At 39.1% G+C, this 27,797-nt stretch overlaps 1 protein-coding gene across 6 annotated transcripts; it reads right to left on the bottom strand.

Annotated features, from left to right (window-relative positions):
- Positions 1-355: 355 nt before the first annotated feature.
- On the bottom strand, positions 356-27,732 carry LOC100666473 (cytochrome c oxidase assembly protein COX18, mitochondrial). Of its 6 annotated transcripts, XM_064285715.1 has the most exons (8): positions 22,782-27,732; positions 20,575-20,675; positions 17,470-17,648; positions 16,675-16,796; positions 14,758-14,865; positions 1,868-1,990; positions 920-993; positions 356-727 (listed from the first exon to the last, which is right to left on the bottom strand). In XM_064285715.1, exons 1-8 carry the CDS (start codon positions 23,112-23,114, stop codon positions 496-498), a joined length of 1,272 nt encoding a protein of 423 aa, XP_064141785.1. In that variant the 5' UTR covers positions 23,115-27,732; the 3' UTR covers positions 356-495. The 6 variants fall into 6 exon arrangements, with proteins under 6 accessions (XP_064141785.1, XP_064141788.1, XP_064141786.1 ...); XM_064285718.1 differs by lacking the exon at positions 920-993 and having other exon boundaries at positions 563-727; XM_064285716.1 differs by lacking the exon at positions 356-727 and having other exon boundaries at positions 754-993.
- Positions 27,733-27,797: the final 65 nt, after the last annotated feature.

Genomic DNA, 27,797 nt, shown 5'->3' with positions numbered 1-27,797 from the left:
CCATCCTCACAGATGATCCAGGAAAAGTGAGGTTATAATTAGAAGAAATTCCTCAAATAATTAACCGTACAAGAGTTGGGAACATGCAGATATGCAGCTGCAATCAAACAAATGTAGCTAGATATTTCCATAGTCCATACTTAAGCTGCCCTAGAGAGCTATAATTTGCACAGAAGACAAAAACCAAAGCTAAATTAAATACAAAGTTGCCTTCCCAGCTAAGGCAAAACAAATGTAATTGTCTTATCAGGGATAGAGAGAGAGAGAAGCACTCCCGGCAAATAGTCCCTAAACAGAAAAAATTAGAAATCGGGCATTTTCCCTAGAGGTAGGTATGTGTGTGAGGTAGGGGTGTGTGTGTGTGTATGTGTGCGTGTGTGCTGGATAGTTTTGTCTTCATTTCTAGAGGCTGCTCCTTAGAAGCAAGGATGGCGAGACTGCGTCTTACATACCTTGGACATGTTGTCAGGAGGGCTCAGTCCCTGGAGAAGGACATCATGCTTGGCAGAGTACAGAGTCAGCGGAAAAGAGGAAGACCCTCAACGAGGTGGACTGACACAGTGGCTGCAACAATGAGCTCAAGCATAACCATGACTCTAAGGATGGCGCAGGACCAGGCAGTGTTTCGTTGTTGTGCATAAGGTCGCTATGAGTCGGAGCCGACTCGACGGCATCTAACAACTTCTTAATGAAATTCTTGGCCCTCTGGAGTCTGGCACAGATCTTCCTGGGATGTTCAGAGAAGAAAACACAAAGGGTGACTTAAATATAGGTGCAAACACAGAGGTTACTGAGATTTATTTGGCACTCACTCTTCCACAAAAACGACAATTTTCCCAATGAGGTCTAGGAGCGGCAGCCTATACGTCTTCTGAGGTGTGAGGGTTTATTTTTAGCTCTTGAGCCCCTTTAAGGATACCTGGAAAATCTTCTCCCCATGTTCTGTTCTCTCCTCAGGTCCTTAAGGCGGTTTTGCAAGCTCCCCTGGGTTATCTGTGAGGAAGGCAATGAAGGATTTTTTTCCTGTAAGCCTCATCTTCCCAGCTATATCATCCAACCAAGACAGGATTTGTTCAGGTTTTTTCTCATCATAGTTCCATGGAAAACTAATCTGGGGTCATTTCTGGAAGGCCAGTTCCATCTGTTAATACACTTTGGAGTTTAGGTATCATACTAGTATAATATGAATTGATCTGGGGAGTAAGTCTCCCTCTTGACCCTTGGATAAGAAGTACCCACAAGAAGTCAATCTAGGGGCGGAGCCAAGATGGCGGACTAGGCAGACGTTACCTCGGATCCCTCTTACAACAAAGACACGGAAAAACAAGTGAATCGATCACATACATAACAATCTACGAACCCTGAACAACAAACACGGATTTAGAGACGGAGAACGAACTAATACGGGGAAGCAGCGATAGTTTCCAGAGCCTGGAGCCAGCGTACCAGTCAGGTACGGCACAAGCACAGAGACCTGCTCCACCCCCCTGAACTAACCCCGGGAGGGGGACCAGCCGGTTCCACGGGCGGCGTGGGACGCAGCCGGTAGGAGAAGTCCCCGGGAGGCAGTGACTGATCTTGGAGCAGAAAGAGCAGCATCCGAGCCGGGGAACCGTCCCGCAGGGATTTGGACTGCTCGCAGGTACGCCATAAACACGGAGAGTTGCTCCACCCCCTGAACTAACCCCGGGAAGGGGACCAGCCGGGTCGCGCGGGCGGCGTGGGACGCAGCCGGTAGGAGAAGTCCCCGGGAGGCAGCGACTGGTATTGGAGTGGGGAGAACAGCGTTCCAGCCGGGACACTTGGTCGCGGCACAAGCACGGGGAGCTACTCCACCCATCTGAACTAACCCCGGGAGGGGGCCTACCTGGTTCACGGGGGCGGCACGGCCACGCGGCTGGAGAGACGAGAAGTCCCCGGGAGGCAGCGACTGATTTTGGAGTTGAGAGTGCACCGTCCCAGTAGGGGAGCCTTGACGCTGGGCGTGGGGCTGGAAGCGGAGGATATGACCGTGACTTCAGCGGGCCAGACCCCCTGGGGGCAATCTCCACACAGCCAGCACACATAGGCGACGCGCCCGCGGGAATCTCAGATATAACAGTCATTCCAAGCAAGACAAGCAACTCTGGCTATATTCTGAGGTGCTACTCTCCTATCTCTCTGTTCCCTCCCCCACCCTCCCCAGGCGGCTTCATTAACATCTGAATAGCCTGAGCCAGAGGGAGAACTCTGATAGGGATCTGACTGCAGTTTTTTTTTAGCGGATTTTCTGGAAAAACTAGTTTCCCAGTGATGGCTCGGAGACAACAATCCATATCAAACCACTTAAAGAAGCAGACCGTGACAGCTTCTCCAACCCCCCAAACAATAGAATCAAAATCTTCCCCAAATGAAGATACAATTTTGGAATTATCAGATACAGAATATAAAAAACTAATTTACAGAATGCTTAATGATATCACAAATGAAATTAGGATATCTGCAGAAAAAGCCAAGGAACACACTGATAAAACTGTTGAAGAACTCAAAAAGATTATTCAAGAACATACTGGAAAAATTAATAAGTTGCAAGAATCCATAGAGAGACAACATGTAGAAATCCAAAAGATTAACAATAAAATAACAGAATTAGACAACACACTAGGAAGTCAGAGGAGCAGACTCGAGCAATTAGAATGCAGACTGGGACATCTGGAGGACCAGGGAATCAACACCAACATAGCTGAAAAAAAATCAGATAAAAGAATTAAAAAAAATGAAGAAACCCTAAGAATTATGTGGGACTCTATCAAGAAGGATAACCTGCGGGTGATTGGAGTCCCAGAACAGGGAGGGGGGACAGAAAACACAGAGAAAATAGTTGAAGAACTTCTGACAGAAAACTTCCCTGACATCATGAAAGACGAAAGGATATCTATCCAAGATGCTCATCGAACCCCATTTAAGATTGATACAAAAAGAAAAACACCAAGACATATTATCATCAAACTCACCAAAACCAAAGATAAACAGAAAATTTTAAAAGCAGCCAGGGAGAAAAGAAAGGTTTCCTTCAAGGGAGAATCAATAAGAATATGTTCTGACTACTCAGCAGAAACCATGCAGGCAAGAAGGGAATGGGACGACATATACAGAACACTGAAGGAGAAAAACTGCCAACCAAGGATCATATATCCAGCAAAACTCTCTCTGAAATATGAAGGCGAAATTAAGATATTTACAGACAAACACAAGTTTAGAGAATTTGCAAAAACCAAACCAAAGCTACAAGAAATACTAAAGGATATTGTTTGGTCAGAGAACCAATAATATCAGATATCAGCACAACACAAGGTCACAAAACAGAACGTCCTGATATCAACTCAAACAGGGAAATCACAAAAACAAACAAATTAAGATTAATTAAAAAAAAAAATACACATAACAGGGAATTATGGAAGTCAATAGGTAAAAGATCACAATAATCAAAAAGAGGGACTAAATACAGGAGGCATTGAACTGCCATATGGAGAGTGATACAAGGCGATATAGAACAATACAAGTTAGGTTTTTACTTAGAAAAATAGGGGTATATAATGAGGTAACCACAAAAAGGCATAACAACTCTATAACTCAAGACAAAAACCAAGAAAAATGTAACGACTCAACTAACATAAAGTCAAACACTATGAAAATGAGGATCTCACAATTTACTAAGAAAAACGCCTCAGCACAAAAAAGTGTGTGGAAAAATGAAATTGTCAACAACACACATAAAAAGGCATCAAAATGACAGCACTGAAAACTTATTTATCTATAATTACCCTGAATGTAAATGGACTAAATGCACCAATAAAGAGACAGAGAGTCACAGACTGGATAAAGAAACACGATCCATCTATATGCTGCCTACAAGAGACACACCTTAGACTTAGAGACACAAACAAACTAAAACTCAAAGGATGGAAAAAAGTATATCAAGCAAACAATAAGCAAAAAAGAAGAGGAGTAGCAATATTAATTTCTGACAAAATAGACTTTAGACTTAAATCCACCACAAAGGATAAAGAAGGACACTATATAATGATAAAAGGGACAATTGATCAGGAAGACATAACCATATTAAATATTTACGCACCCAATGACAGGGCTGCAAGATACATAAATCAAATTTTAACAGAACTGAAAAGCGAGATAGATACCTCCACAATTATAGTAGGAGACTTCAACACACCACTTTCGGAGAAGGACAGGACATCCAGTAAGAAGCTAAACAGAGACACGGAAGATCTAATTACAACAATCAACCAACTTGACCTCATTGACTTATACAGAACTCTCCACCCAACTGCTGCAAAATATACTTTTTTTTCCAGCGCACATGGGACATTCTCTAGAATAGACCACATATTAGGTCATAAAACAAACCTTTGCAGAGTCCAAAACATCGAAATATTACAAAGCATCTTCTCAGACCACAAGGCAATAAAACTAGAGATCAATAACAGAAAAACGAGGGAAAAGAAATCAAATACTTGGAAAATGAACAATATCCTCCTGAAAAAAGACTGGGTTATAGAAGACATCAAGGAGGGAATAAGGAAATTCATAGAAAGCAACGAGAATGAAAATACTTCCTATCAAAACCTCTGGGACACAGCAAAAGCAGTGCTCAGAGGCCAATTTATATCAATAAATGCACACATACAAAAAGAAGAAAGAGCCAAAATCAGAGAACTGTCCCTACAACTTGAACAAATAGAAAGTGAGCAACAAAAGAATCCATCAGGCTCCAGAAGAAAACAAATAATAAAAATTAGAGCTGAACTAAATGAATTAGAGAACAGAAAAACAATCGAAAGAATTAACAAAGCCAAAAGCTGGTTCTTTGAAAAAATTAGCAAAATTGATAAACCATTGGCTAGACTGACTAAAGAAATACAGGAAAGGAAACAAATAACCCGAATAAGAAATGAGAAGGACCACATCACAACAGAACCAAATGAAATTAAAAGAATCATTTCAGATTATTATGAAAAATTGTACTCTAACAAATTTGAAAACCTAGAAGAAATGGATGAATTCCTGGAAAAACACTACCTACCTAAACTAACACATTCAGAAGTAGAACAACTAAATAGACCCATAACAAAAAAAGAGATTGAAACGGTAATCAAAAAACTCCCAACAAAAAAAAGTCCTGGCCCGGATGGCTTCACTGCAGAGTTCTACCAAATTTTCAGAGAAGAGTTAACACCACTACTACTAAAGGTATTCCAAAGCATAGAAAATGACGGAATACTACCCAACTCATTCTATGAAGCCACCATCTCCCTGATACCAAAACCAGGTAAAGACATTACAAAAAAAGAAAATTATAGACCTATATCCCTCATGAACATTGATGTAAAAATCCTCAACAAAATTCTAGCCAATAGAATCCAACAACACATCAAAAAAATAATTCACCCTGATCAAGTGGGATTTATACCAGGTTATGCAAGGCTGGTTTAATATCAGAAAAACCATTAATGTAATCCATCACATAAATAAAACAAAAGACAAAAACCACATGATCTTATCAATTGATGCAGAAAAGGCATTTGACAAAGTCCAACACCCATTCATGATAAAAACTCTTACCAAAATAGGAATTGAAGGAAAATTCCTCAACATAATAAAGGGCATCTATGCAAAGCCAACAGCCAATATCACTCTAAATGGAGAGAACCTGAAAGCATTTCCCTTGAGAACGGGAACCAGACAAGGATGCCCTTTATCACCACTCTTATTCAACATCGTGTTGGAAGTCTTAGCCAGGGCAATCAGGCTAGACAAAGAAATAAAAGGTATCCGGATTGGCAAGGAAGAAGTAAAGTTATCACTATTTGCAGATGACATGATTATATACACAGAAAACCCTAAGGAATCCTCCAGAAAACTACTGAAACTAATAGAAGAGTTTGGCAGAGTCTCAGGTTATAAAATAAACATACAAAAATCACTTGGATTCCTCTACATCAACAAAAAGAACACCGAAGAGGAAATAACCAAATCAATACCATTCACAGTAGCCCCCAAGAAGATAAGATACTTAGGAATAAATCTTACCAAGGATGTAAAAGACCTATACAAAGAAAACTACAAAGCTCTACTACAAGAAATTCAAAAGGACATACTTAAGTGGAAAAACATACCTTGCTCATGGATAGGAAGACTTAACATAGTAAAAATGTCTATTCTACCAAAAGCCATCTATACATTTAACGCACTTCCGATCCAAATTCCAATGTCATATTTTAAGGGGATAGAGAAACAAATCACCAATTTCATATGGAAGGGAAAGAACCCCCGGATAAGCAAAGCACTACTGAAAAAGAAGAAGAAAGTGGGAGGCCTCACCTTACCTGACTTCAGAACCTATTATACAGCCACAGTAGTCAAAACAGCCTGGTATTGGTACAACAACAGACACATAGACCAATGGAACAGAATTGAGAACCCAGACATAGATCCATCCACGTATGAGCAGCTGATATTTGACAAAGGACCAGTGTCAATTAACTGGGGAAAAGACAGCCTTTTTAACAAATGGTGCTGGCATAACTGGATATCCATTTGCAAAAAAATGAAACAGGACCCATACCTCACACCATGCACAAAAACTAACTCCAAGTGGATCAAAGACCTAAACATAAAGACTAAAACGATAAAGATCATGGAAGAAAAAATTGGGACAACCCTAGGAGCCCTAATACAAGGTATAAACAGAATACAAAACATTACCAAAAATGATGAAGAGAAACCCGATAACTGGGAGCTCCTAAAAATCAAACACCTATGCTCATCTAAAGACTTCACCAAAAGAGTAAAAAGACCACCTACAGATTGGGAAAGAATTTTCAGCTATGACATCTCCGACCAGCGCCTGATCTCTAAAATCTACATGATTCTGTCAAAACTCAACCACAAAAAGACAAACAACCCAATCAAGAAGTGGGCAAAGGACATGAACACACATTTCTCTAAAGAAGATATTCAGGCAGCCAACAGATACATGAGAAAATGCTCTCGATCATTAGCCATTAGAGAAATGCAAATTAAAACTACGATGAGATTCCATCTCACACCAGCAAGGCTGGCATTAATCCAAAAAACACAAAATAATAAATGTTGGAGAGGCTGCGGAGAGATTGGACTCTCATACACTGCTGGTGGGAATGTAAAATGGTACAACCCCTTTGGAAATCTATCTGGCGTTATCTTAAACAGTTAGAAATAGAGCTACCATACAACCCAGAAATCCCACTCCTAGGAATATACCCTAGAGATACAAGAGCCTTCATACAAACAGATATATGCACACCCATGTTTATTGCAGCTCTGTTTACAATAGCAAAAAGTTGGAAGCAACCAAGGTGTCCATCAACGGATGAATGGTTAAATAAATTGTGGTATATTCACACAATGGAATACTACGCATCGATAAAGAACAGTGACGAATCTCTGAAACATTTCATAACATGGAGGAACCTGGAAGGCATTATGCTGAGCGAAATTAGTCAGAGGCAAAAGGACAAATATTGTATAAGACCACTATTATAAGATCTTGAGAAACAGTAAACCTGAGAAGAACACATACTTTTGTGGTTACGAGGGGGGGAGGGAGGGAGGGTGGGAGAGGGTTTTTTTTATTGATTAATCAGTAGATAAGAACTGCTTTAGGTGAAGGGAAAGACAACACTCAATACATGGAAGGTCAGCTCAATTGGACTGGACCAAAAGCAAAGAAGCTTCCGGGATAAAATGAATGCTTCAAAGGTCAGCGGAGCAAGCGCGGGGGTCTGGGGAGCATGGTTTGCGGGGACTTCTAAGTCAATTGGCAAAATAATTCTATTATGAAATCATTCTGCATCCCACTTTGAAATGTGGCGTCTGGGGTCTTAAATGCTAACAAGCAGCCATCTAAGATGCAGCAATTGGTCTCAACCCACCTGGAGCAAAGAAAAATGAAGAACACCAAGCCCACATGACAACTAAGAGCCCAAGAGACAGAAAGGGCCGCATGAACCAGAGACCTACATCATCCTGAGACCAGAAGAACTAGTTGGTGCCCGGCCACAATTGATGACTGCCCTGACAGGGAGCTCAGCAGAGGACCCCTGAGGGAGCAGGAGATCAGTGGGATGCAGACCCCAAATTCTCATAAGAAGACCAAACTTAATGGTCTGACCGAGACTGGAGGAATCCCGGCGGCCATGCTCCCCAGACCTTCAGTTGACACAGGACAGGAACCATCCCCGAAGACAACTCATCAGAAATGAAAGGGACTGGTCAGCGGGTGGGAGAGAGATGCTGATGAAGAGTGAGCTAATTATATCAGGTGGACACTTGAGATTGTGTTGGCAACTCTTGTCTGGAGGGGGGATGGGAGGATAGAGAGAGAGGGAAGCCGGCAAAATTGTCAAGAAAGGAGAGACTGAAAGGGCTGACTCAAGACGGGGAGAGTAAGTGGGAGTAGGGAGTGTGATGTATGTAAACTTATATGTGACAGACTGATTGGATTTGTAAACGTTCACTTGAAGCTTAATAAAAGTTATTATAAAAAAAATAAATAATAAAAAATAAACCCCAGAAATTAACAAATATATTTTATTTGAAAATAGCAAAAATAAATCCACTACATGTTAATAATATGACTCATTTTAAATAAAAATATATTTTCTAAAACCAAAAAATAAAAAAAAAGAAGTCAATCTAGCTTAGACACAAAAATAGCACACAGGAAAACAAACAGCCCTTTTAAGGGATATGGAAGGGTAACACAGTCTATGGATCCCACCTGAAAAGACAAGTCTTCCTGACCTCTGCTGGCAGGGTGGAAACCCTGGTGGCATAGTGGTTAAGTGATACGGCTGCTAACCAAAAAAGGACAGCAGTTTGAATTCACCAGGTACTCCTTGGAAACTCTTATGGGGCAGTTCTAATCTGTCCTATAGGATCACTAGAAATCAGAATCGACTCAAGGACAATGGGTTTGGTTTTTTTTTTTTGGCAGACAGGGCCTAGGTTAGAGCTCTGCCGTGAAGCCTTTCGGCAGCTGACGGGAGACTGCAGGATGGACAGTCTTTAAGACTCAAGGGATCTTAACATGTATGTCCTCCATCCCTGTTCAGGAGTCTGCCTCCTCTGACCTCAGGGTCTGGCATTATTCCATACTATGACAAACTGTTGGGGAAATAAGACCAAAGACCATAGACTCAGTATCTTCTAATATGACTTACTGTTTACTAAAACATCTGTCTGGTGAATGAAATGAGTGAGTATGCACCATCCTGAAGCCAGGTAGCTACATCACCTCAGTTCTTAACATACCAGTGTACTTTATACATGCGTATATCCCACGATTCCAGCCACTCCAGAAATTATGTGGGGATCTGGGAGGGACGGAAAGCCTTGTACTCTCAAATAAACTTAACCATTTGAAAAGCAATTCAAGTTTTGAAAACGGGAGATTAATGATAAGACAGGTAAAATACACATTTGAAAAGAAATCCAAATATACATTTTGAAAAGCAAGGGTAATCGCAGTCGGGTAAAGTACGCACATGAAAGAAAATGCAGCTATTTGAAAAGGGAGTCACACCACTTTATTTTTTTTTTTAATCTGTCAGAAAGTGATGAACTCCTTCTGATTAGGGTAGTTTCCCTCATCACATTATAAAAAAAATATTTGGATACATACCAAGGACTGAGTTGTTCTAGAGGTAGTCATGCCTGCTAAAAGTGTTCTCAAATTTCCTTTCCCTTCCTTGCTATAATACACCCATCGTGTACATTTCAGTCTCTGCTCCCTTGATTGCATAGACACTGAAACACTTAAGTTTCAATTCCTTTGCTGGATCACGAAGCTTGGCTGCTTCAGTACTGCAGTCACAAGCTAGATTGGGAAGTCAGGAAAAGAGAACCTAGTTCCAACTGCCACCACCTTACCTCTGAAGTCTCAGTGAGATGCAGTAACGTGGCAACCCAAATTCTTACCTCTACATATTGTATTTTTTTTAATTAAAAAACTTCATGACTTCATTAAATAAGCCAGCTAAGATCTGACAGACATCACTCAAATAAATGACTATGTAATTAATTTTATTTAAGTTTTTTACTTTACCATAAAATATGAGATGGGATGATAGGGGATCTCAGAATCAGGTACACATTCCAGCTCAATAAAAGTTTATCATCTTCTCAAACGTCTGCCAAATTTATTTGTCTCAACCACAATCAATTTTATCATCTTTCCAAATTAAACAAGAACTGGATCAATGATTTATACTCCCGATCAACTTTTCCTATATTAAACCACTATCACAGCCTGAACTCACAATCCTCCTAAATAAAGAAAAGTTTAAAAGTACCTCCATAATTGGTAGCTGCCCTTCTGGCTTTCTTCTTTGACTAAAGGAGTCTATTGCTTACGACTTTCCACTTTGGGTTCCTACAGTACAGTTATCCTCTGTATTCCAGGTGTGTTAAATTATAGAAAAAGAAATGTACGCTCTGTGTTTTTTAAAGCAAGTTTGGGAAGAAAAATTACCTACCGTATTAGGTATTTTCTTATATGCATGAGCTACTCTACTGCATTTCTTTCAAGCGCTTTTTTTTTTTAAACCACACATTTAACTCATCATCAATGTATGTTCCATTAAAACAAGATTTCTTAACCAGGAGTCCCCAGAAGGCCTTCAGGGGATCAAAGTCCCCTAAATTATGTGTCTGAGGATGTTTCTGAAGAGAAAATCATAGCCTTTATCGGATTCTTCCCACCTCCAATATATTAAGAACCATCGCACTGGATCCTCTTATTTTACAAACCTTTAATGTCTGGGACTGTTTAGTATAATCTGACATCATTCAGTATCTAATCCTGTTTTCCAAAGTTCTAACACCCCAAATAAGTTGTAATTTTGTACATCCGATTAGAAACTTTGGGTCCGTTTTTGTACTCTTAGTATATAATGAAATATACGCCATTTCTAGTACTTAAAAGATTTTAATAATTGTCAAATACGTCTGCATTACGTCTTAAGCCACAGTACTTCACAAAGTTCATGATTTTAAATGAAGGCAAATTACATAACATCTGAATTTCTAAATTTCCAAGTATATTAAAGTGATAATGACCCTTTTGCTTCAAAAATATTTGCAAGTATGTCATTTTCTTGAAATGAACTTGGCACAAAAGACAGCAAAGAGGTCCTTATAAGGAGTGTCCGAATCTGACTTGGTCAATGGTATTCGGCAAAGTCGGCGAAATCCAGGAGAAAGCAGCAACAAGTTCTGTGAGAGGCCCATGAAGCTGGAGCACAACCAGTAGAGAACAACTGACTATAAAGAGAAGAAAGGGCACTAATGTTAGCACCTGTCCATTCTCCAAAGCACCCAGGTCCACACATAAACCCCACGCCGTTGAGTTGATTCCGACTCATAGCCACCCTACAGGACAGAGTAGAACTGCCCCATTGAGTTGCCAAGGAGCACCTGGTGGATCTGAACTGCTGACCTTTTGGTTAGCAGCTGCAGCACTTGAACACTATGCCACCAAGGTTTCCAGTCCACACACAGGCAGGCCATAATGAAGAAAATAACAATTAACCTCTGTAAATATAACGATTAACAGGACCAAGCAAGTCCTGAAACAGATATTAGACACCTGTGATGTATCTAACAGATACGTAAGAAAGGAAGTTGAAAGGAAGACTGAAAAGCAAAAGGAGAGGTGTTCAGATAGAAAGTAGATGAGACAGCAGCTCCTATGCAAAGGCCCAGGAGATATCTCGCCTGTCCTCTTTGGCAATTAAGCATACTTTCTCTCCCACAAGAGTCCTGCCTGAGAAGCTGCTTATACTGAAGGTGAGAATGGGGGTGTAATCATTTAAGATGGCAACTTAGACCTCATTTCCCCCATAATGATCTACCTTCCAGATTCTTCCCAAGTACTTAGTTTCTCAGAGTATTCAGGAATGCATTATCTTTGCCTCTTTTTTTTTTTTTCCTGAGACAAATAGTCTTAGCATTACTTTTCAACCTTCTTTTGTATTATCGTCCAGATGGACTTATTTAGGTCAATGACTAAGTTCTGAAGCTTGTCAAAACACTTCCATACATGTATTTGTTCCAAACTTTTCTTCGGCATCAGAAAGTAATCCAGTTCCAGAGGCGAGATCACGTGGCAGTTGGGGCCAGGTCCTAGAGTCAACTGCCTGAGTTTTAATTACACTTATTATTTATTTCACTTGGGTTAAGTTATTTCTGTTTCACTTTCTTCACCTATAAAACTGGGACAGTTATAGTACCTATGTAAGAGGATTGCTATGAGGAATGAGATAATTCATGTAGAGTGTTAAGCACAACATGTGGCCTATAGTAAGCACTTACATTTATTTCAAAGCAAATCTTAAGACGCAGAAAGTAACAGGTCCTCAAGCCAGGTTAGTGTAGTAGTAAAGAGCAGGAGCCAAACTGCCTGGATGAGTGTTAAGACTCTGCAATACAACAGCTAAGTGACCTTGGATGAGTTGCTTAATTTCTGTTTCAGTTTTCTCATTTCTAAAATAGAGATTACAACAGTACCTACCTCACTGCCCTGTTCAAAGCAGTTGCCACTGAGTGAATTCCAACTCATGGCCATCTCATGTGTGTCACAGCAGAAGTGTAATCCACAGGGTTTCAATGGTTGATTTTTTGGAAGTAGATCACCAGGTCTTTCTTCCAGGGTGCCTGTAGGTGGACTTGAACCTCCTACCTTTTGGTTAGCAGTCGAGCACATCGACTGTTTGTATCACCCAGGGATTCTGTTGCGTCTTATGAGGACTATATTAGAACAGGGCCGGGCACAAAGTCAATGTTGAATAAATGTTGTATCATCATCATCTGACTTATTCATCACCAAAAAATTACCGTGAGCCCAAATATGGCAGACTGCAAGCTGGCTACTAAGTACTCCCCCTTCTTCCTTAGTAACCAAATTATAATTTTTAGCTGGGCACACTCCATGTTACATATGGCCACGTAACTAAAGATATAAGCACAAGTGTTTGGCGGGATGTCTGGCAAGACTCCTTAAAAGGCAAAGGCTCTGCTTGAAGCACACTTTAACTTTTCCTGCAAGATGACATACTGCAGCATCCACCATGACGACACTCTGACCTTAAGGATGGACATCACTGGTTGTGGAGGATGGAGCAGAAAGAAAAGCGGGCTGGGTCTCTCACAGAGCTGCCCTGAATTGCCTACCTCTGGATTTCCTATATTTGAGGATAAACTTTTGGGTATTTAAAAAGACAGTTTTTTACATCTCTGTTGCTCACTCTGAACTCAATTCTTCAATGAAACTTCACTGTTCTTAATCTATTTAATCTGGGGGTTTGCTTAGTTATAGCTGTTATGACTTCTCCCCAGAAATGTGGTGATTCTGTATTGTTCTATTTTTGCAGATATTTTATAGCAATATTATTAAGTGAAAAGTACCATAATGGGCACCTGATGTTATTTCATTAATTACCACAGACAGTATGTTATCTATTTTAGAGATAAGGACACTTAATTATTTTACACAGGATTAATGACAGTATCATATCAAAGTTAGAGCTTTAAAAGCAACATTTTTATGCTGAGAATATACTGCTGGTGACTACTGAAACAACTAAGGTGAAGTACTTTTACATACGCTTATACAACCCTAACTACCACCAACAAGTGAATTCTGAGCAAAGATGGAGATATAACTATTTTTGCCCTCTTAGCAACTTCTAAATTTCTTTAAGCAAAAAGCTAAAAATATGAAATAACTGAAAATAATCATTTATTTTTCTATATTGCTAGCAAAAATTATGTGCAAATAGGGACACATGAACACATCTCACAGGATTGTTATGAGGCTAAATAATACTACACATGAACCCATACAGGCTTGACACAAAGCTTTGTTTCTTAAGCGCTAAATTTCTTGGCCCATTATATGTAGGCAAAAAAGAACTTAATGTGTCAACTAATCAAGCAGAGTAAACACTATGTCCATGGTACTGTACAAAGTACTTTGCAAAATTTACAAAAAAAAAGGAAAGGAAAATGGAGCTTGATTTAGTAGGAGGGACACATTTACATAAAGGATGAACCAATGCCAAGAAATTTTGAAGTGTCATTTGGTGATACAGACAGTAGATATACTACAGAAACTCCCAATCAATAAGGGATAGAGTAGTGGGAGGAAGCTCAATGAAGAGGCAGGACCCCAGCCAGTTCAAGCTAAGGTTAGACAGGATTTACCACATGTTAAACACAATGCTAAACACAATTGCCTCAGATACATGGGAAAGCTGGACAATGAATAAGGAAACTGGAGAATTGATACCTTTGAATTATGGTGTTGGTGAAGAATACTGAATATACCATGGACTGTCAGAAGAACAAACAAATATGTTTTGGAAGAAGTACAGCAAGGATGCACTCCTTAAAAGTGAGGATGTGTTATCAGGAGGAACCAATCCCTGGAGAAGGACATCACACTTGGTAAAGTAGAAGGTCAGTGGACAAGAGGAACCCTCAATGAGATGGACTGACACAGTGGCAGCAACAATGGCTCAAACATAGCAACAATTGTGAGGATGGCGCAGGACCAGGTAGTGTTTAGTTCTGTTGTACATAGGGTCACTATTAGTTGGAACCAACTCAAGGGCACCTAACAACAAAAACAACACAACAATGCTGGTGCTTACTCACTGAAGGTACTGTTGCAGCAACTGGAATCATCAACACTGATATTCCGCGGACAAAGTACGTGACATACTTCTGAAAATGAGATATTCCGATTTTTTGCAGAGCAAAAATCTGAAAGGGTAGAATACATATATATACACACACAAATGAGTTGGAATCGAAAGATGGCACCGGGTCTGGTTTTTATACACACTAAGATTATTAAACTGCATATTCAATCAGACATACGAACTGACTGTTCATTGGTCTCCACCAATATTTTAATAAAAGTAAAAAAAATAAAATAAAAACATCGTTGAATTTATACGGTTGATCATTTACCCTTTTAAACATTAATTAAACAAAATTCTTAAATACAGCTTTAATGATGCAGCTATACAGAAAAGAATAAAGGCCTAATTTTTAGAAGTCAGTATTTTCCAAAGATTGTCCATTAAGACTGAAACTCCTTGAATATAAATACTATGTATGAATCATTACCCTTGTTTTTTGGCACTGAAGTACAGTGCATGGTATAGAGAAGGTACTCAACAGATATCTCAAAGGTTTGTGATCTGGCTATGTGGAATAAAGGGAAGAACCAGGGCTAGGGAAAGCATTTTATGATTTATGAATTACTTAAGAGGCACAGTGTAATCATTAAGAGCATGGGCTCTACAGTCAAACTACTTAGATCTTTATTTAGTAGCTACATGACTCTGGGCAAGTTTTTTAACCTGTACCTTACTTTCTCACCACAGAATGGAGAACAGTACTAACATCACAGGATTCTTTTAGAAATTAAGAGTTAATTCATACAAATTGCTTCCCGCAGTGCCTGGCACATAGTATATGTTCAGTAAGAGTAAGCTTTTAATATAATTATGCATGCTGGATCACTGGATGGCAGAGTAATATAGATGAAAGACTAGAGGACTATCAGTCCTACCTCGACCATTAATGCATTTTGACCTTATGTTTGTCCTTTCCTTCCGACAAATATTCACTAAGTACCAACTTCATTCACAAGACTGTACTAGGTGCTCTTAGGGAATACATTTAGAGTACGTATGGATTCTATCTTTGAGAAACTTTCACCCAAGATCTTTGATTTTATCATCTTCGTATTCCTCAGCTACAAAATTAAACAGTATATTAGATTTCCCAAACAGAACCAGTGGACATGTAGTTCATGAAATCTCAACTGAGGTACATCATTTCTAAGATTTATTCCAGTTCAAAGAGTCTGTGTTCTACTGAGAGTCTGAGAATAGGGCTTTATGAAATTACATGCATGCTTTCCTTCCCCTAAACTGTTCTTCAGTAAGCACCATGGGATAATCGTAAGGCATGGCTATAGGGTCATCTTTTATATGTTGCTGCTGCTGTTGTTGCTAGGTGCCATTGAGTCGGTTCCGACTCATAGGAACCCTATGCACAACAGAACAAAACACTGCCCAGTCCTGCGCCATCCTCTTTTTTCCCCCCTCCATCTTATAACCTCAATGACTTTTCTAAGGTCATATAGCTAAAAAAAATGGTAACCAGGTAGAGAATGTGTTCCCTGCCTACAAATTCACATATTAACCATATACACAAAACACTACTCCATGGTATGAATAAAACCACATAGATCCAGCATCTTAATTACTATCTTTACCAGAAGTAAATCACAAAACTGTACATTTCAGAATCATATAATTTTAAAGCTGAAAGAAAGCTTGGAAGTGCTGATTCAGCTCTCTCATTTTAATTATGAAAACTGTGAGGCCAGAAGATTAAGGAACTGGCCTAAGACAGACAGACAGGTTGTCAGTGGCTGATCTGGGACCAGAAACCAAGGTGTCTCAATTCTAGCTCAGAGTTAACTCCACCAACTCAAAAACATTTATATTTGATGTCAGGACAACAACAAAAATCTCAATGATTTAAGCCACTGACCTCCACTATTAATAAATTGATGACACCAACGGATATAGGCAGAATCCAAGTAGAATCCAGCGCAGTGAGGTCAGGAAACCACAGAACCCCACCGGTAGCTAACTGCTCCTGAACAGAAAAACCTGCTGAAACAGTTTTATAAATAAAACAACAGAATTCCTAAAAATAGCAGAGGCGAACATACAAGGCATAGAAGTCCTGATAATTCCAATAAGGGATTCCTCAGACTAAAGATGTGTGTTGGTTTTATTCAGGTTACTTTTCATTCTACAACATAAACAGTCCTTCCTGTACTCAGCAAGATGCAAGGAACAATATGCAACAAACAGACATACACAGCATAAAGATATGTAATGGAAAACTTTTCAGATTTAAATAATCATTTGTCCACAGGTGGCTTTCTTTCAAGTCTATTCTGCTTACTTTCTGGTTAGAAATGCCTTTAAATTTAAGTGAAAGACAAGTGTTTTCGTTTATATCATATCTTAACTAATATTTACATTTATACCTAAGGAAACTTTTCTGGTCTTTCAATTTTATGAACTGAAAAAATTGTTGACCAGGAAACCAAATTATAAAATTATAACATTAATTTTATTATGGTCCCCGGGTAGCAGTACTACTGATGTCTTTCATAGATTTATCCGTTTTTCTCAACGCAGTTTGTTTAAATTCAAGATTTTAAATCCTATCCGCTTGTAAGGAAGATAGTAGAATTATTCCAATTATGAACAGTTTTTTTTTTTTTTTTTTTTGGTACAAAGTTTCATACAAACTTATTTGGAGAAAACAGACTTGTATAATAATTGCCTTCTGAATGCGCCGCCCCCATGCTAAAATTCCGGAGGGCAACAGATATGAAGATCCACGTTGGAAACTGAATCCAGACCAACACAGTGGCTTTGAAAGGGTGGCAGTTATCCCGGACATACAGCTCTGAAACAAGCCTCCGCATATGCTTGAGATAAGTGAGCCTAGACAGACGGAAAACGGACAAAGAGAACAGGTAAGTGTCATCTGATTCCTAACAGTGCTTCATCCACACCACATAAACACATCATGGTGTGGCTTTTGGCTCAAGGATTTGTGTATGGTTTTTAGTTGTATAAGAGGCTGCTTAAACAAAAGGCAAATAAATCCTTTAACTGAAAATTCTCCAACAATGTACCTAACAATCCAATACATGCGACACTATCAAATTATGAGTCTTTTTCTCTTGTAGTCTTTGGCCAATTGGACTTTTATTAACAGTGGAAATTTCACTACTGACATGGTATGGTGATAATTTATATGAGAAATACTAGAGCTGAGAACAAATTTGGCTCAAATCCCTACTCTCCAACCAAACTTGATTATTTGATATCTGAACATACGTCTTCTAGCTATATGCTTTTGTATTACACATGCTCTTGGCCTGTCAAAATCGTTGTCCCCCTTCAGTCAACTCTTTCACAATGATTTTTTAATTCTATTTCTGTTAGCCATATTAGTTATTCCTATTCTTATCTGAAGTTCTGCATCCTATAGTCTCCTTAAAGGGCAAGTGTTGGGCCTTATTGTCTTTAAGTCTCCTGTATGATACATTTTGTACACGGAAGGCGCTGAGTAGGTTTGTTGAATTTAATCAAACTATAGCATGCTGATTGTACACACAAATAACTAGGCCCTTTGTAATTAAGCCTCTTCCTGCTATTCTGACTTTATCTCCCGTATATTCTGGTTCCTAAGTTATTTTAGGTAATTCAACAAATCAGACTTCCACATCAGTATGGCTGGAAATATTACATCATCTGTGTGAAAGGCCCACTTTCCTGACTGTTCACCTGATAAACTCCCTTTTTACTCCTCACAACTCAGTTCTATTGAAAATATAGGAATAGGAGGGGAAAATGGAATGGGTGGCTAACTGCCTCCATGAACAACTGTCTCCTTTGCCATGAGACCAGAAGAACTGGATGGTACCCAGCTACCCTTACTGAACATTTTGATCAAAGATTCTATAGGAGAATCCTGATCAAAAGGGGGGGAACACAGAACAGAATTTCACATTCAAAGGGAAACCAGACTCTCTGGAGCCATGGAGGCTGGATAAACTCCTGACATTATTGTCCTAAGATAATCTTTAAACTTCAAACCAAAAATATACCCTGAAGTCTTCTTAAAACCAAACAATAGTTTAGCTTAAGTAACAAAGAATGTCTGCCTTGAGCATTACGCTCTTTTAAGATTTTAAGATCTATCTATACGGGATCGAAGTGATAAGAGCAACTGGAAAAAACAGACAGGAACCTTAGCAGGTAGCGAGTCGAAAAGACAGACAGGAACCTTAGCAGATAGTGAGTCAAAAAGATAGACAGGAACCTTAGTAGGTAGTGAGGAACAACTCAGGAAAGGAAGGTGAGAATGGTTGCACAATTTGAAGAATGTAATCAATGTCACTAAACTGTACATGAAGAAACTTGAATCGGTGTTATGTTTTTGCTGTGTATATTCTCAACAACAACAAATTATTTAAAAAAAGAAAATGCAAGAAGCCCTCAGATGGGTCTTCCTTAAAAGCCACTCATCTGTATAAGGATGTGCCTGGACAGTCATCCTGTCAGTGCTGTATAAACAAGGTGCCAGAAGTCTTCTCTAGGCAGGATTTATAATCCAGATGAGCAGCTTTTAATTTGTTCCTTTGGCCTAGGGATTAACTGACTAGTAAAATTCCAAAACTAGAGATCTGCCAACTTTTTATCAAAAAAAGTCATTAAGCTACCACAATGATTTAATAAATGTCAGGCCTTTTTATAACACTAAATGAAGATGGACACAATCTCATCTTAAAGACAGTTGACAAATTTATACCTACGTAGATAAAAATATACAGATAACCATATACAGGTAATCCCCGACTTATATTTGAGTTAACAATGAGCCGCACTTACAACCATCTTTTTTTTGTACATGTTATCGTAACAATAGGTTCTATATATGTCGAAGAGCATAATTCGCTGATGTTATTCTCAGATGTTCACTTGTAGAAGTTCAAGGATTGGATTTATAAAGATACTGACAATAAAAGGTAATAACGAAAACTAAAAAAAAGAAAAAGAAATATCTGACTTATACCAGAACTGGCTTACGATGGAGTCGCTGGAATGGAACCCTGTTGTAAGCTGGGGACTACCTGTATATATATTACAGAGTTAGACTACAAAACCCTTTTTTGTCCTTATTCCTGTAAACTCGTGAACATTTTGTCACAATCTAGTAAAAATCAGAATTTGGAAATCTGATTAAGTAGTAGCTTAAATTGATTGCAACAGGAGCACTTAGAAGTTCCCGGCAGAAAACTGCAGCACAGCAAAGCACTCTCGGGCAAGGGCTTTCTAAGAGCCCAGGCGGAAAACTGCATAGGGTAACCATGATGGATATCCACGTGCTTCTATCATTTTACTCACATTTTCTACCTCCTAATACCCACGAGCTATTACCTGCTGTATTTTTTCAACAAATATCAAATTTGTAAATAACCTGTGCCATTTGTTGATTAGTATCTCAATAGACTGGTCAAGTATCTTCATTCTGTGAAGAGTTTCCAGACTTTCCTTGATGGCCTAGCTCCTTGTACATAACCCCTACATGCACTTAATTCACTGACATCTCTATGTGATTACAAACCTAACCTTTTTTTATGGGCTGGAGTCACACAAGCACAGAGAACATGCTCTTCTTGTCTTTGTTTCTCCATTCCTTTGCCCGGAATCTAGTATATAAAACTTATTACACCAAGTAAACTCATTGAAAAAATGAAAAATACTTTGTTACCAAGCTACTGAATGTCCAAACCTATAATTAACATCATCACTTAATATTATATATATCCATGGTCTTAAATGCATAGGATCAGCTTACCTGGCAACTCTTTTGGACCATCCCAACTGATTAGCACAAACTGTAACTTCTTGGGTAAGATGGCTGGCAATACTTTTTATTTCTGGCTGCAAATTTTCCACCTAGCTAAAGAAAAAGTAAAATTTGTTATGAGGACATAAAGAATTTTTATTCATAACTACTCATAGTTTCTTTTACTCTTTATTGCCTCAACTCCTTTAAAAATGTGGTTTACTGATCATTTCAAGAAACTTTAAATCTAAGCACGTGAATTTGCTTAAGATGTCCTTAGTCACAACAAAATTCAAATCCAGCTTGTACACTTAGCTGTGTGCTTCCAAGCAGGTTATTTAACTTCTAAAATCCTGTTCCCTCACATATAAAATGTATAACAGCTCCTTCTTCAGAGTTATTATAAGGATTAAATGAGAATCATACTTTGGGCTTTACTGTTTCATCCCTAAATTTCCCTGTAAACTGAATAAACAATAGTCTATTAATTAAGGGTTTTTAATGCTGGTGGCGTAGTGGTTAAGAGCTGCGGCTGTTAACCAAAAAGTTGGCAGATCAGATCCACGAGACACTCCTTGGAAACTCTATAGGGCAGTTCTACTCTGTTCCATAGGGTTGCCATGAGCCAGAGCAGACCAGACGGCAATGGGTTTGGGTTTTTGGTTTTAGCACTCCTTCGAAGTGAGGATGGCAAGACTTTGTCTCGCGTACTTGGACATGTTACCAAGAGGGACCAGTCCCTGGAGAAGGACATCATGCTTGGTAAAGTACATGACTGGCAAAAAAGATGAAGACCCTCAAGGAGATGGACTGACACAGTGGCTACAATAATGGGCTCAAACATAACAATTGTGAGGATGGTGCAGGACAGGGCAGTGTCTCATTCTGCTGTACACAGGGTTGGTATGAGTTGGAGCTGACTCAAAAGCACCTAGAACAACAATATGCTGTGCGGAGAGGACAGTATTGGTTCAGTGATAGAATCCTCCTATTCAGGAGACCAGGGTTCAATTCCTAGCCAATGCACCTGAAGCAGAGTAAGCACTCTTCTGTCAGTGAAGGCTTGTGTATTGCTATGATGCTGAGCAAGAAGTCCCTGGGAGGCATAAACAGTTAAGTGCTCAACTACTAGCTGAAAAGTTGACAGAACTCACCCAGTGGTGCCTCGGAACACAGGTACGGAGAGCTGCTTCTGTAAGGTCACAGCCTTAAAAACCCTTTGGAGCAGTCCTACTCTGCACACATTGGGTCGCCATAAGTCAGAATTGACTCTACAGCAATAAACAACATGATGTTGAGCAGGTTTCAGTAGAGCCTCCAGACTAAGGAAGAGTTAGGAAGGAAGGCTTGGTGAGCAATTGCTGAAAACTTGCCATTGGAAATTCTATGGGTCATGACAGTCAATCCTGTTGTGCACAGCGTCGCGGGGCAACTCAATGGTAGCTAACAATAAGCTGTGTGATAGCCACAAATTCGGAAATAAAATCTGCCTTATTTCTGATCTGTTAATTTTGTTTTCCTTAAAACAGCTCCCTGACATAACGGTACTGATGATTTTCTTCTTGCTTTGTTCCCAGATTCCCCCACCCCCGCATCTTAAAGCATGAAAGCCTTTATTTTTGAAGTCTTACATTTGAATGCCTTCTCGTTTTCAAAACACTTTAACCTATACTCTCAGATTTGATATCACAATATTGTGAAGTACGCACCTCTTTTCTACAAGAAAAGAAAACGAAGCACTAAAAGGTCGAGTGACTGTGAATAACCAGACAAGCCTGCCAAAGATGGTCGAGCCTGGATGAGGAACCAAGTTTGCAAACTGCTACCTTTGCAGTTGTTTTCCAATAAGAAAGATTAGTTGGGGCACCCGTGGATGAAAGATACTGCAGACACACAAGCGTTTACGAAGGTAACGTTATAAATCTATACAATTTCTTCTGCTATTGATTTCTTTCTCTCATTTTGGAGCAAGTTTAGTAACCACTTGTGCTTTGACTACCAAACACAAAGATAAACGAAGTGACAGGTACATGTATCACTAAACATCCTTACTTAATACACCCAATGATAGGTAGATTTCTTTACGATTAAGTGGTCAGGACGAACATTAAGCACTTCAGAAGCATCCGGGGAAAGCTGCCCCGGATGTACTTGGGCCTCGCCCCCAACTGCGGAAGCGAACGCGCAGGGTCTACGCGTGGCTCGGCGCCCCTCACCTTGGCTAGGATGTAGTGTTGGTAGACGGCCAGCGGCAGCGTTACAGCGCCGCGCAAGGCCACGGTGGTGAGGAGAATGCTGCCCCACCACGGCAGGCCCGAGGCGGCGTGCGCGCTAAGTAGCACTTCCTCCGCGCCCCGCACCGGCGCGGACGCAGCCACGGCCTCGTACCAGCCGCTGGCGCCACCCGTAGAGAATGAAGCCGCCGCCCACGCTGGGAGAGCAGGGCGCTCGGCACCGCCCGTTGGGGCTGGAGCAAGCGGCAGGACCTGCGTCCCGAGCTGTAGGACGGGCAGACGCCGCAGCCACCGACGGTCGAGCCGGCATAGCATGTCGGAGCCGGGGCGGACACCAGGACTCCAGCCTCACAAAGGACCACTTCGCAGCTCTCGGCCGAGGCGCCCCACGCCTGCTCTGCCGACACCAGGAGCGTAAAGTGCGTGCGCGCCCGTCTGCCCGTAACCACAATTGACCTTCCGCTTTAAGACAATGACGTCTTCCGTCGCACTAGGAATGACGCAAGAGTTAGGGAAGTCCCGCCTTTCAAATGCAGCTCTGGGCAGGCCTGCCCACCCACGAAACATTCCTCCTGTTGGCGTGGAGCTCCTCAGAGGCGGGAGTGACGTTTCAGAGCCCAGTGGAGGCCTTGCTGCCCTGGGCGTGGAGGGACGTTCTTCCGGAAGTTCTCGCATTATGAGGGCAGTCTTCAGCGTGTGCCTTTGCATTCTTTTTCCTTTAAACTGGTTGTGTCCTTTGTGGTGAAATTAAACTTTGGTGGATGGCTTTTGTAACCAGAAAGCGGGCCCTGCCACTTCAGGTGCACGCCGATTGTTTCTGCTAGGGATTATTATGGATTACAGTGCCTAAAGATCAACACGTTGCTGAAAGCCGAGGATCATTCTAGGATTGGAGAGCAGCGTGTGGCTGATGATGAGTTTTAATCAACATCCTTTAGGCACTGGGCATAATTCAGCCTGTCGTCTGAATATGTAACTGGGCTGTATGTTCCAGATAGTGGGTTCAACCCCACCTGCAAACTGAGTTTTCCTAAATGTTTTATGTTCCATTATTAATAGGACCAAAGATCTTACCTTACGGGTAAAGAACCATTTCCTGATTTAAGGGTACGGTCACTGGCAGCATGGTGAATACTTAGAGTTAACATGTATCCTATGTAAGCTTTAAAGAGCATGAACAACAGAACTGGGTGTCTCTGGTTAAAAGGAATACGGCAAAATTTAAGGGGACTATATAGTTTTCAGTTTTGTGTTTTTGACAACAGCAAATGGATTGGAACGACATGGAGTAGTTACTTCATAGTAGGGTCACCCCTAGACCAAGAGGCCAAAATGTGTTGAGGGAAATAAAATGTTGGAATTTTAAGAAAGCCTCCAATTCATTCCTGGCCAATGCACCTCATGAGCAGCCACCACCCCTCTGTCAAGGGAGGCTTTGCTTGCATGTTGCTATTATGTTGAACAGGTTTTGGCAGAGCTTCCAGTCTGAGAGAGACTAGGAAGGAAGACCTGCCAATCTTCTAAAAATTAGCCATTGAAAACCCTACAGATCATAACCGTCTGATCCCTGACCCATCATGAGGATGTAGAAGAGGGCAGCATTTCATTCAGTTGTGCATTGGGTCGTCATGAGTTGGGGGTCAACTTAATGGCAGCTAACATTAGACTAATGTCAAACTGCAGCTACTGTTCTGCCTCTCTGTGCAGGGTAGGAGATACTTTTCTCTAGCTTCAGGAAGGCATCTTCCACACCAAGATACGCTATTTGCAGACTTTCTCCTTTTTAAAAGAAAAAGCCCACCAATCTATTTTCCTACCCATTTAAGTTAAAAAACAATCAGTAGCTACTGACTACTGTTTTAACACGGAGATTGTTTTAAATGGAAATTTCTTCACCTAAAGACTGTGAAAGTAATGAAGTGAGTCTGTGCTGCAGCATTCCCTTATTTCCGGAGAACTGATGACATTGAGAACTGGCCCTTCTACAGTGGCAAGTAGCCTAGAGACTGACTGCTTAATATCCAGGACAAGGAGGGGAAGTTGATTAAAAAAAAAAAAACCTAAACTGTATTTATGGACTCACTGTTCATAAAATTTAAACCAAGAGTTTTCAAACTATTCCTCAGATCCTAAGACTCATATTGTGGGTGAAGACTGGGGGCCTCTTCTGCAAATGCAGCTACACCTTTTCTGCTATATATTGAAGTGACATACTCTAATTGAAAAAAGTGTTCCATTGTTTTAAAAGTTTGAATAGTATAAATAAAATGTATATTTAATTTCTGCTAATATTACACCCATGGGCACACACACACATTTCTTAATCCATATAATGCCGAGAATCAGAATTTGGTAGAGAATGTTCAAAGATAAAACCATAATTTACAATAGTAAATTGTTATCACTAATGTGTATGTACTGGTCATCCAACATTGTGGTATCTTCTATCTTTTGAGCTACACAGTACAATATAAAATGACCTTATATATATTGAGCAAAGCAACCAATTAAAATCATTTATATGTCAACCCTAACAACTTGCAAATGAACTTGTACAACATACTATCTTAAATGTTCAGTATTTATAATTAGCATATTCCTGTCTTTAATATTTACTGTTGTCAACACTATTTTATGTCTCAACTTTAAGCTTCTTAAAAACAGACTGTATATTACATTCTTTCTGCAGCCTCTGAAATTCTTATTCATTGTGGTTTGAAATTTGAATATAGGCTATTATTATCATGTAGTCATTTAAATTTCTCATTTCCCAAATATGCCTTTTGCAATGTTTGATAAAAAAAAAAAAAGCTTTAAAAGATATTTTCATGAGTAGTTCTTTAAGTGGAACTACTGGAATCAGATTTAGGTTTAATGTCTTTGTCTTAATTTTTTTAAGGCATTACTTTTGAAAACCAAAGCCGCCTAGCGTAGAATTGGCTTTTTTTATTCCTCTAAAACATCCTCTAATATAATTTTTCTTATCATTGGTTCTTCCATCTTGAACATGCAAAGTTGGCTTTTGTTTTTCACAAGTGTGAATTCATTTAAAGATAGAAGTCTAATGTGAAACCCAGCTGTTAGTCCTGTACTGCAACTGTAGCATTATAAAGGAATTCTTATTTATGTCAAAGCCAGTGGCACAGTTTTCTCTATATTCACTTACCCAAAGTCTGTATTTTGTAATTGAGACGTATAACCTAGTAATATTAAAGCACTAATATTTTCATCTTAAGTTCCAGCCACCTGAGTTAACTGTTGTGACTTGTTCTTAACAAGCATTTATTAATGGGATAAATATTTACAATATTTGTAAATTCAGGGGCATCCAGAATTTACAAAATATATTGTAAATATACCAAATATTAAAAGTGTAAGACATCTGGATTGATTCATTTGTCTAGAGTAAAAATTGGGAAAATGGAATAATGAATATATTAATTAAAAAGTGAATTGTCCTTTTAAGATTTAACCATTTTAAAGTCTGATTTAAAATTTTGTTACTTAACGTTTTAGTATGATTAAAGTGGTCTGTAATGCCAGATCTGTGGGACTGTTTCTGAAAAACATCAAAGTGAAAATAGGCTGAATAAATCAAGGATCTGAAGAGTTCTATCATCTTGAGTTTCCCTGTTTATTCCAACACTTTGTACTGTTATAAAAATAAAGTGAATAATACGCTGTGACAAATAATTATCCAATTATTTAGGTAGTTTGAGTCTAAAGAAAAGGATTAATAAGCTATTTACCTTTTTTTCCTGAGAAAATTAGCTATGAAATAAGCATAGTAATTTACCAGAAATAATTTTCAATTGATAATAAAATAAAAATGATTTTAATTTACACTAATGGGAAACAGGAAAATTTCTTTCACATAAACACTAAAATCAATTTTTTGTGAATAAAAATATATGTTGAAAGGGCATATTTTTGAGACTGGTAAACAGAATCATCTCTAAAATGGGATGGTTGGTATAAACAGATTACATAATAATTGAGATATTACGTGTTTCTGTGTTTAAGGTATGAACTAACCCAAGTGTTACTTTCAAGAGTTAAGTCATTTCTTAAAAGAATGAAAGGAAAGAAATACATCATGTAGTCTGCATATACACATACCATATGTTTTCAAAAAGAAAAAAAAGACCTGCACGGTCTCAAAGTATGTTTTTGTTTTTTTTTTTTATTGTTCAAATAAAAATGCACTTCATTACACCTGAAATATAAAAAATGTATCTGGAAAATGTTGCTAGTACAGACTTCTAAAACCATGGTATTGTTTTTAACAAACCTGATTTCCCCAAACTGAATATGGGACATTCCAATCTATATTCTCTGCCCAGAGTTTTAATTTTAAATCAAGAAAATATAGGTTGTCTTTCCCCCCCCGCCTCCTTGGTAGTCTTATTGGTAAGACACCATGTCATGAAAAATTCAGTTTTGTGAAACAACAAAACTTGTATGTTGTAATAAATATTGGGTAGTATCTGTTGTCCAACAGGATTATTTTAAATAGAAAATAACTCTGGTTAACAAGAAAAGAATTAAGCAAAAAAATATAGAATGCTGACAAAAGTCATATATAAAATACTCTGTTAAATAGCATTCCACCTTTTTTCCTAGTAAAGTGCTATACTTTTATTTCATAGCTTTATTTATAAGATCATTTAGTTTTTCCTTTAAATCTGGACATATTAATCATAGACAAGTGGAAAAACAAATTAAAAAATTATATATTTTAAGACCACCTTTATGTGTTGTTTGGAAACTTCTGGAAATACTGAGAAATCATCTTTTTACTCTTTCCTCAGGCTACCAGAATAAAGAAATTATTTCATTTATTAGCCAGGGAACTATAGTTAATATTGCCAACTCTGAGTGATTTAACCTGAATTTTAGTTCATGTTTGTATTTTACTAGTGTGGAATTTGGATCTAATTGGAAAAAAAAAAAAAAGACAAATTGATAGAAACATTATCTCACTTTCATGGTTATTTC

The sequence above is a fragment of the Loxodonta africana genome, chromosome 5, assembly GCF_030014295.1.
Source record: "Loxodonta africana isolate mLoxAfr1 chromosome 5, mLoxAfr1.hap2, whole genome shotgun sequence".
NCBI lineage: Eukaryota > Metazoa > Chordata > Mammalia > Proboscidea > Elephantidae > Loxodonta > Loxodonta africana.
The sequence above is the reverse complement of the archived record's forward strand: the minus strand, read 5'-3'. Positions and strand labels throughout refer to the sequence as shown.

Bases quoted from the DNA above. Each gene is read 5' to 3' on its own strand.
- LOC100666473 (XM_064285715.1), bottom strand. From the start codon at position 23,114: ATGCTATGCCGGCTCGACCGTCGGTGGCTGCGGCGTCTGCCCGTCCTA. The intron at 20,676-22,781 runs GTGAGGGGCGCC...TTCTTTAGCTAG, and splicing joins AACACTACATCCTAGCCAAG to GTGGAAAATTTGCAGCCAGA. The intron at 17,649-20,574 runs GTAAGCTGATCC...CCGTCTGTCTAG, and splicing joins TGGTCCAAAAGAGTTGCCAG to GCTCACTTATCTCAAGCATA.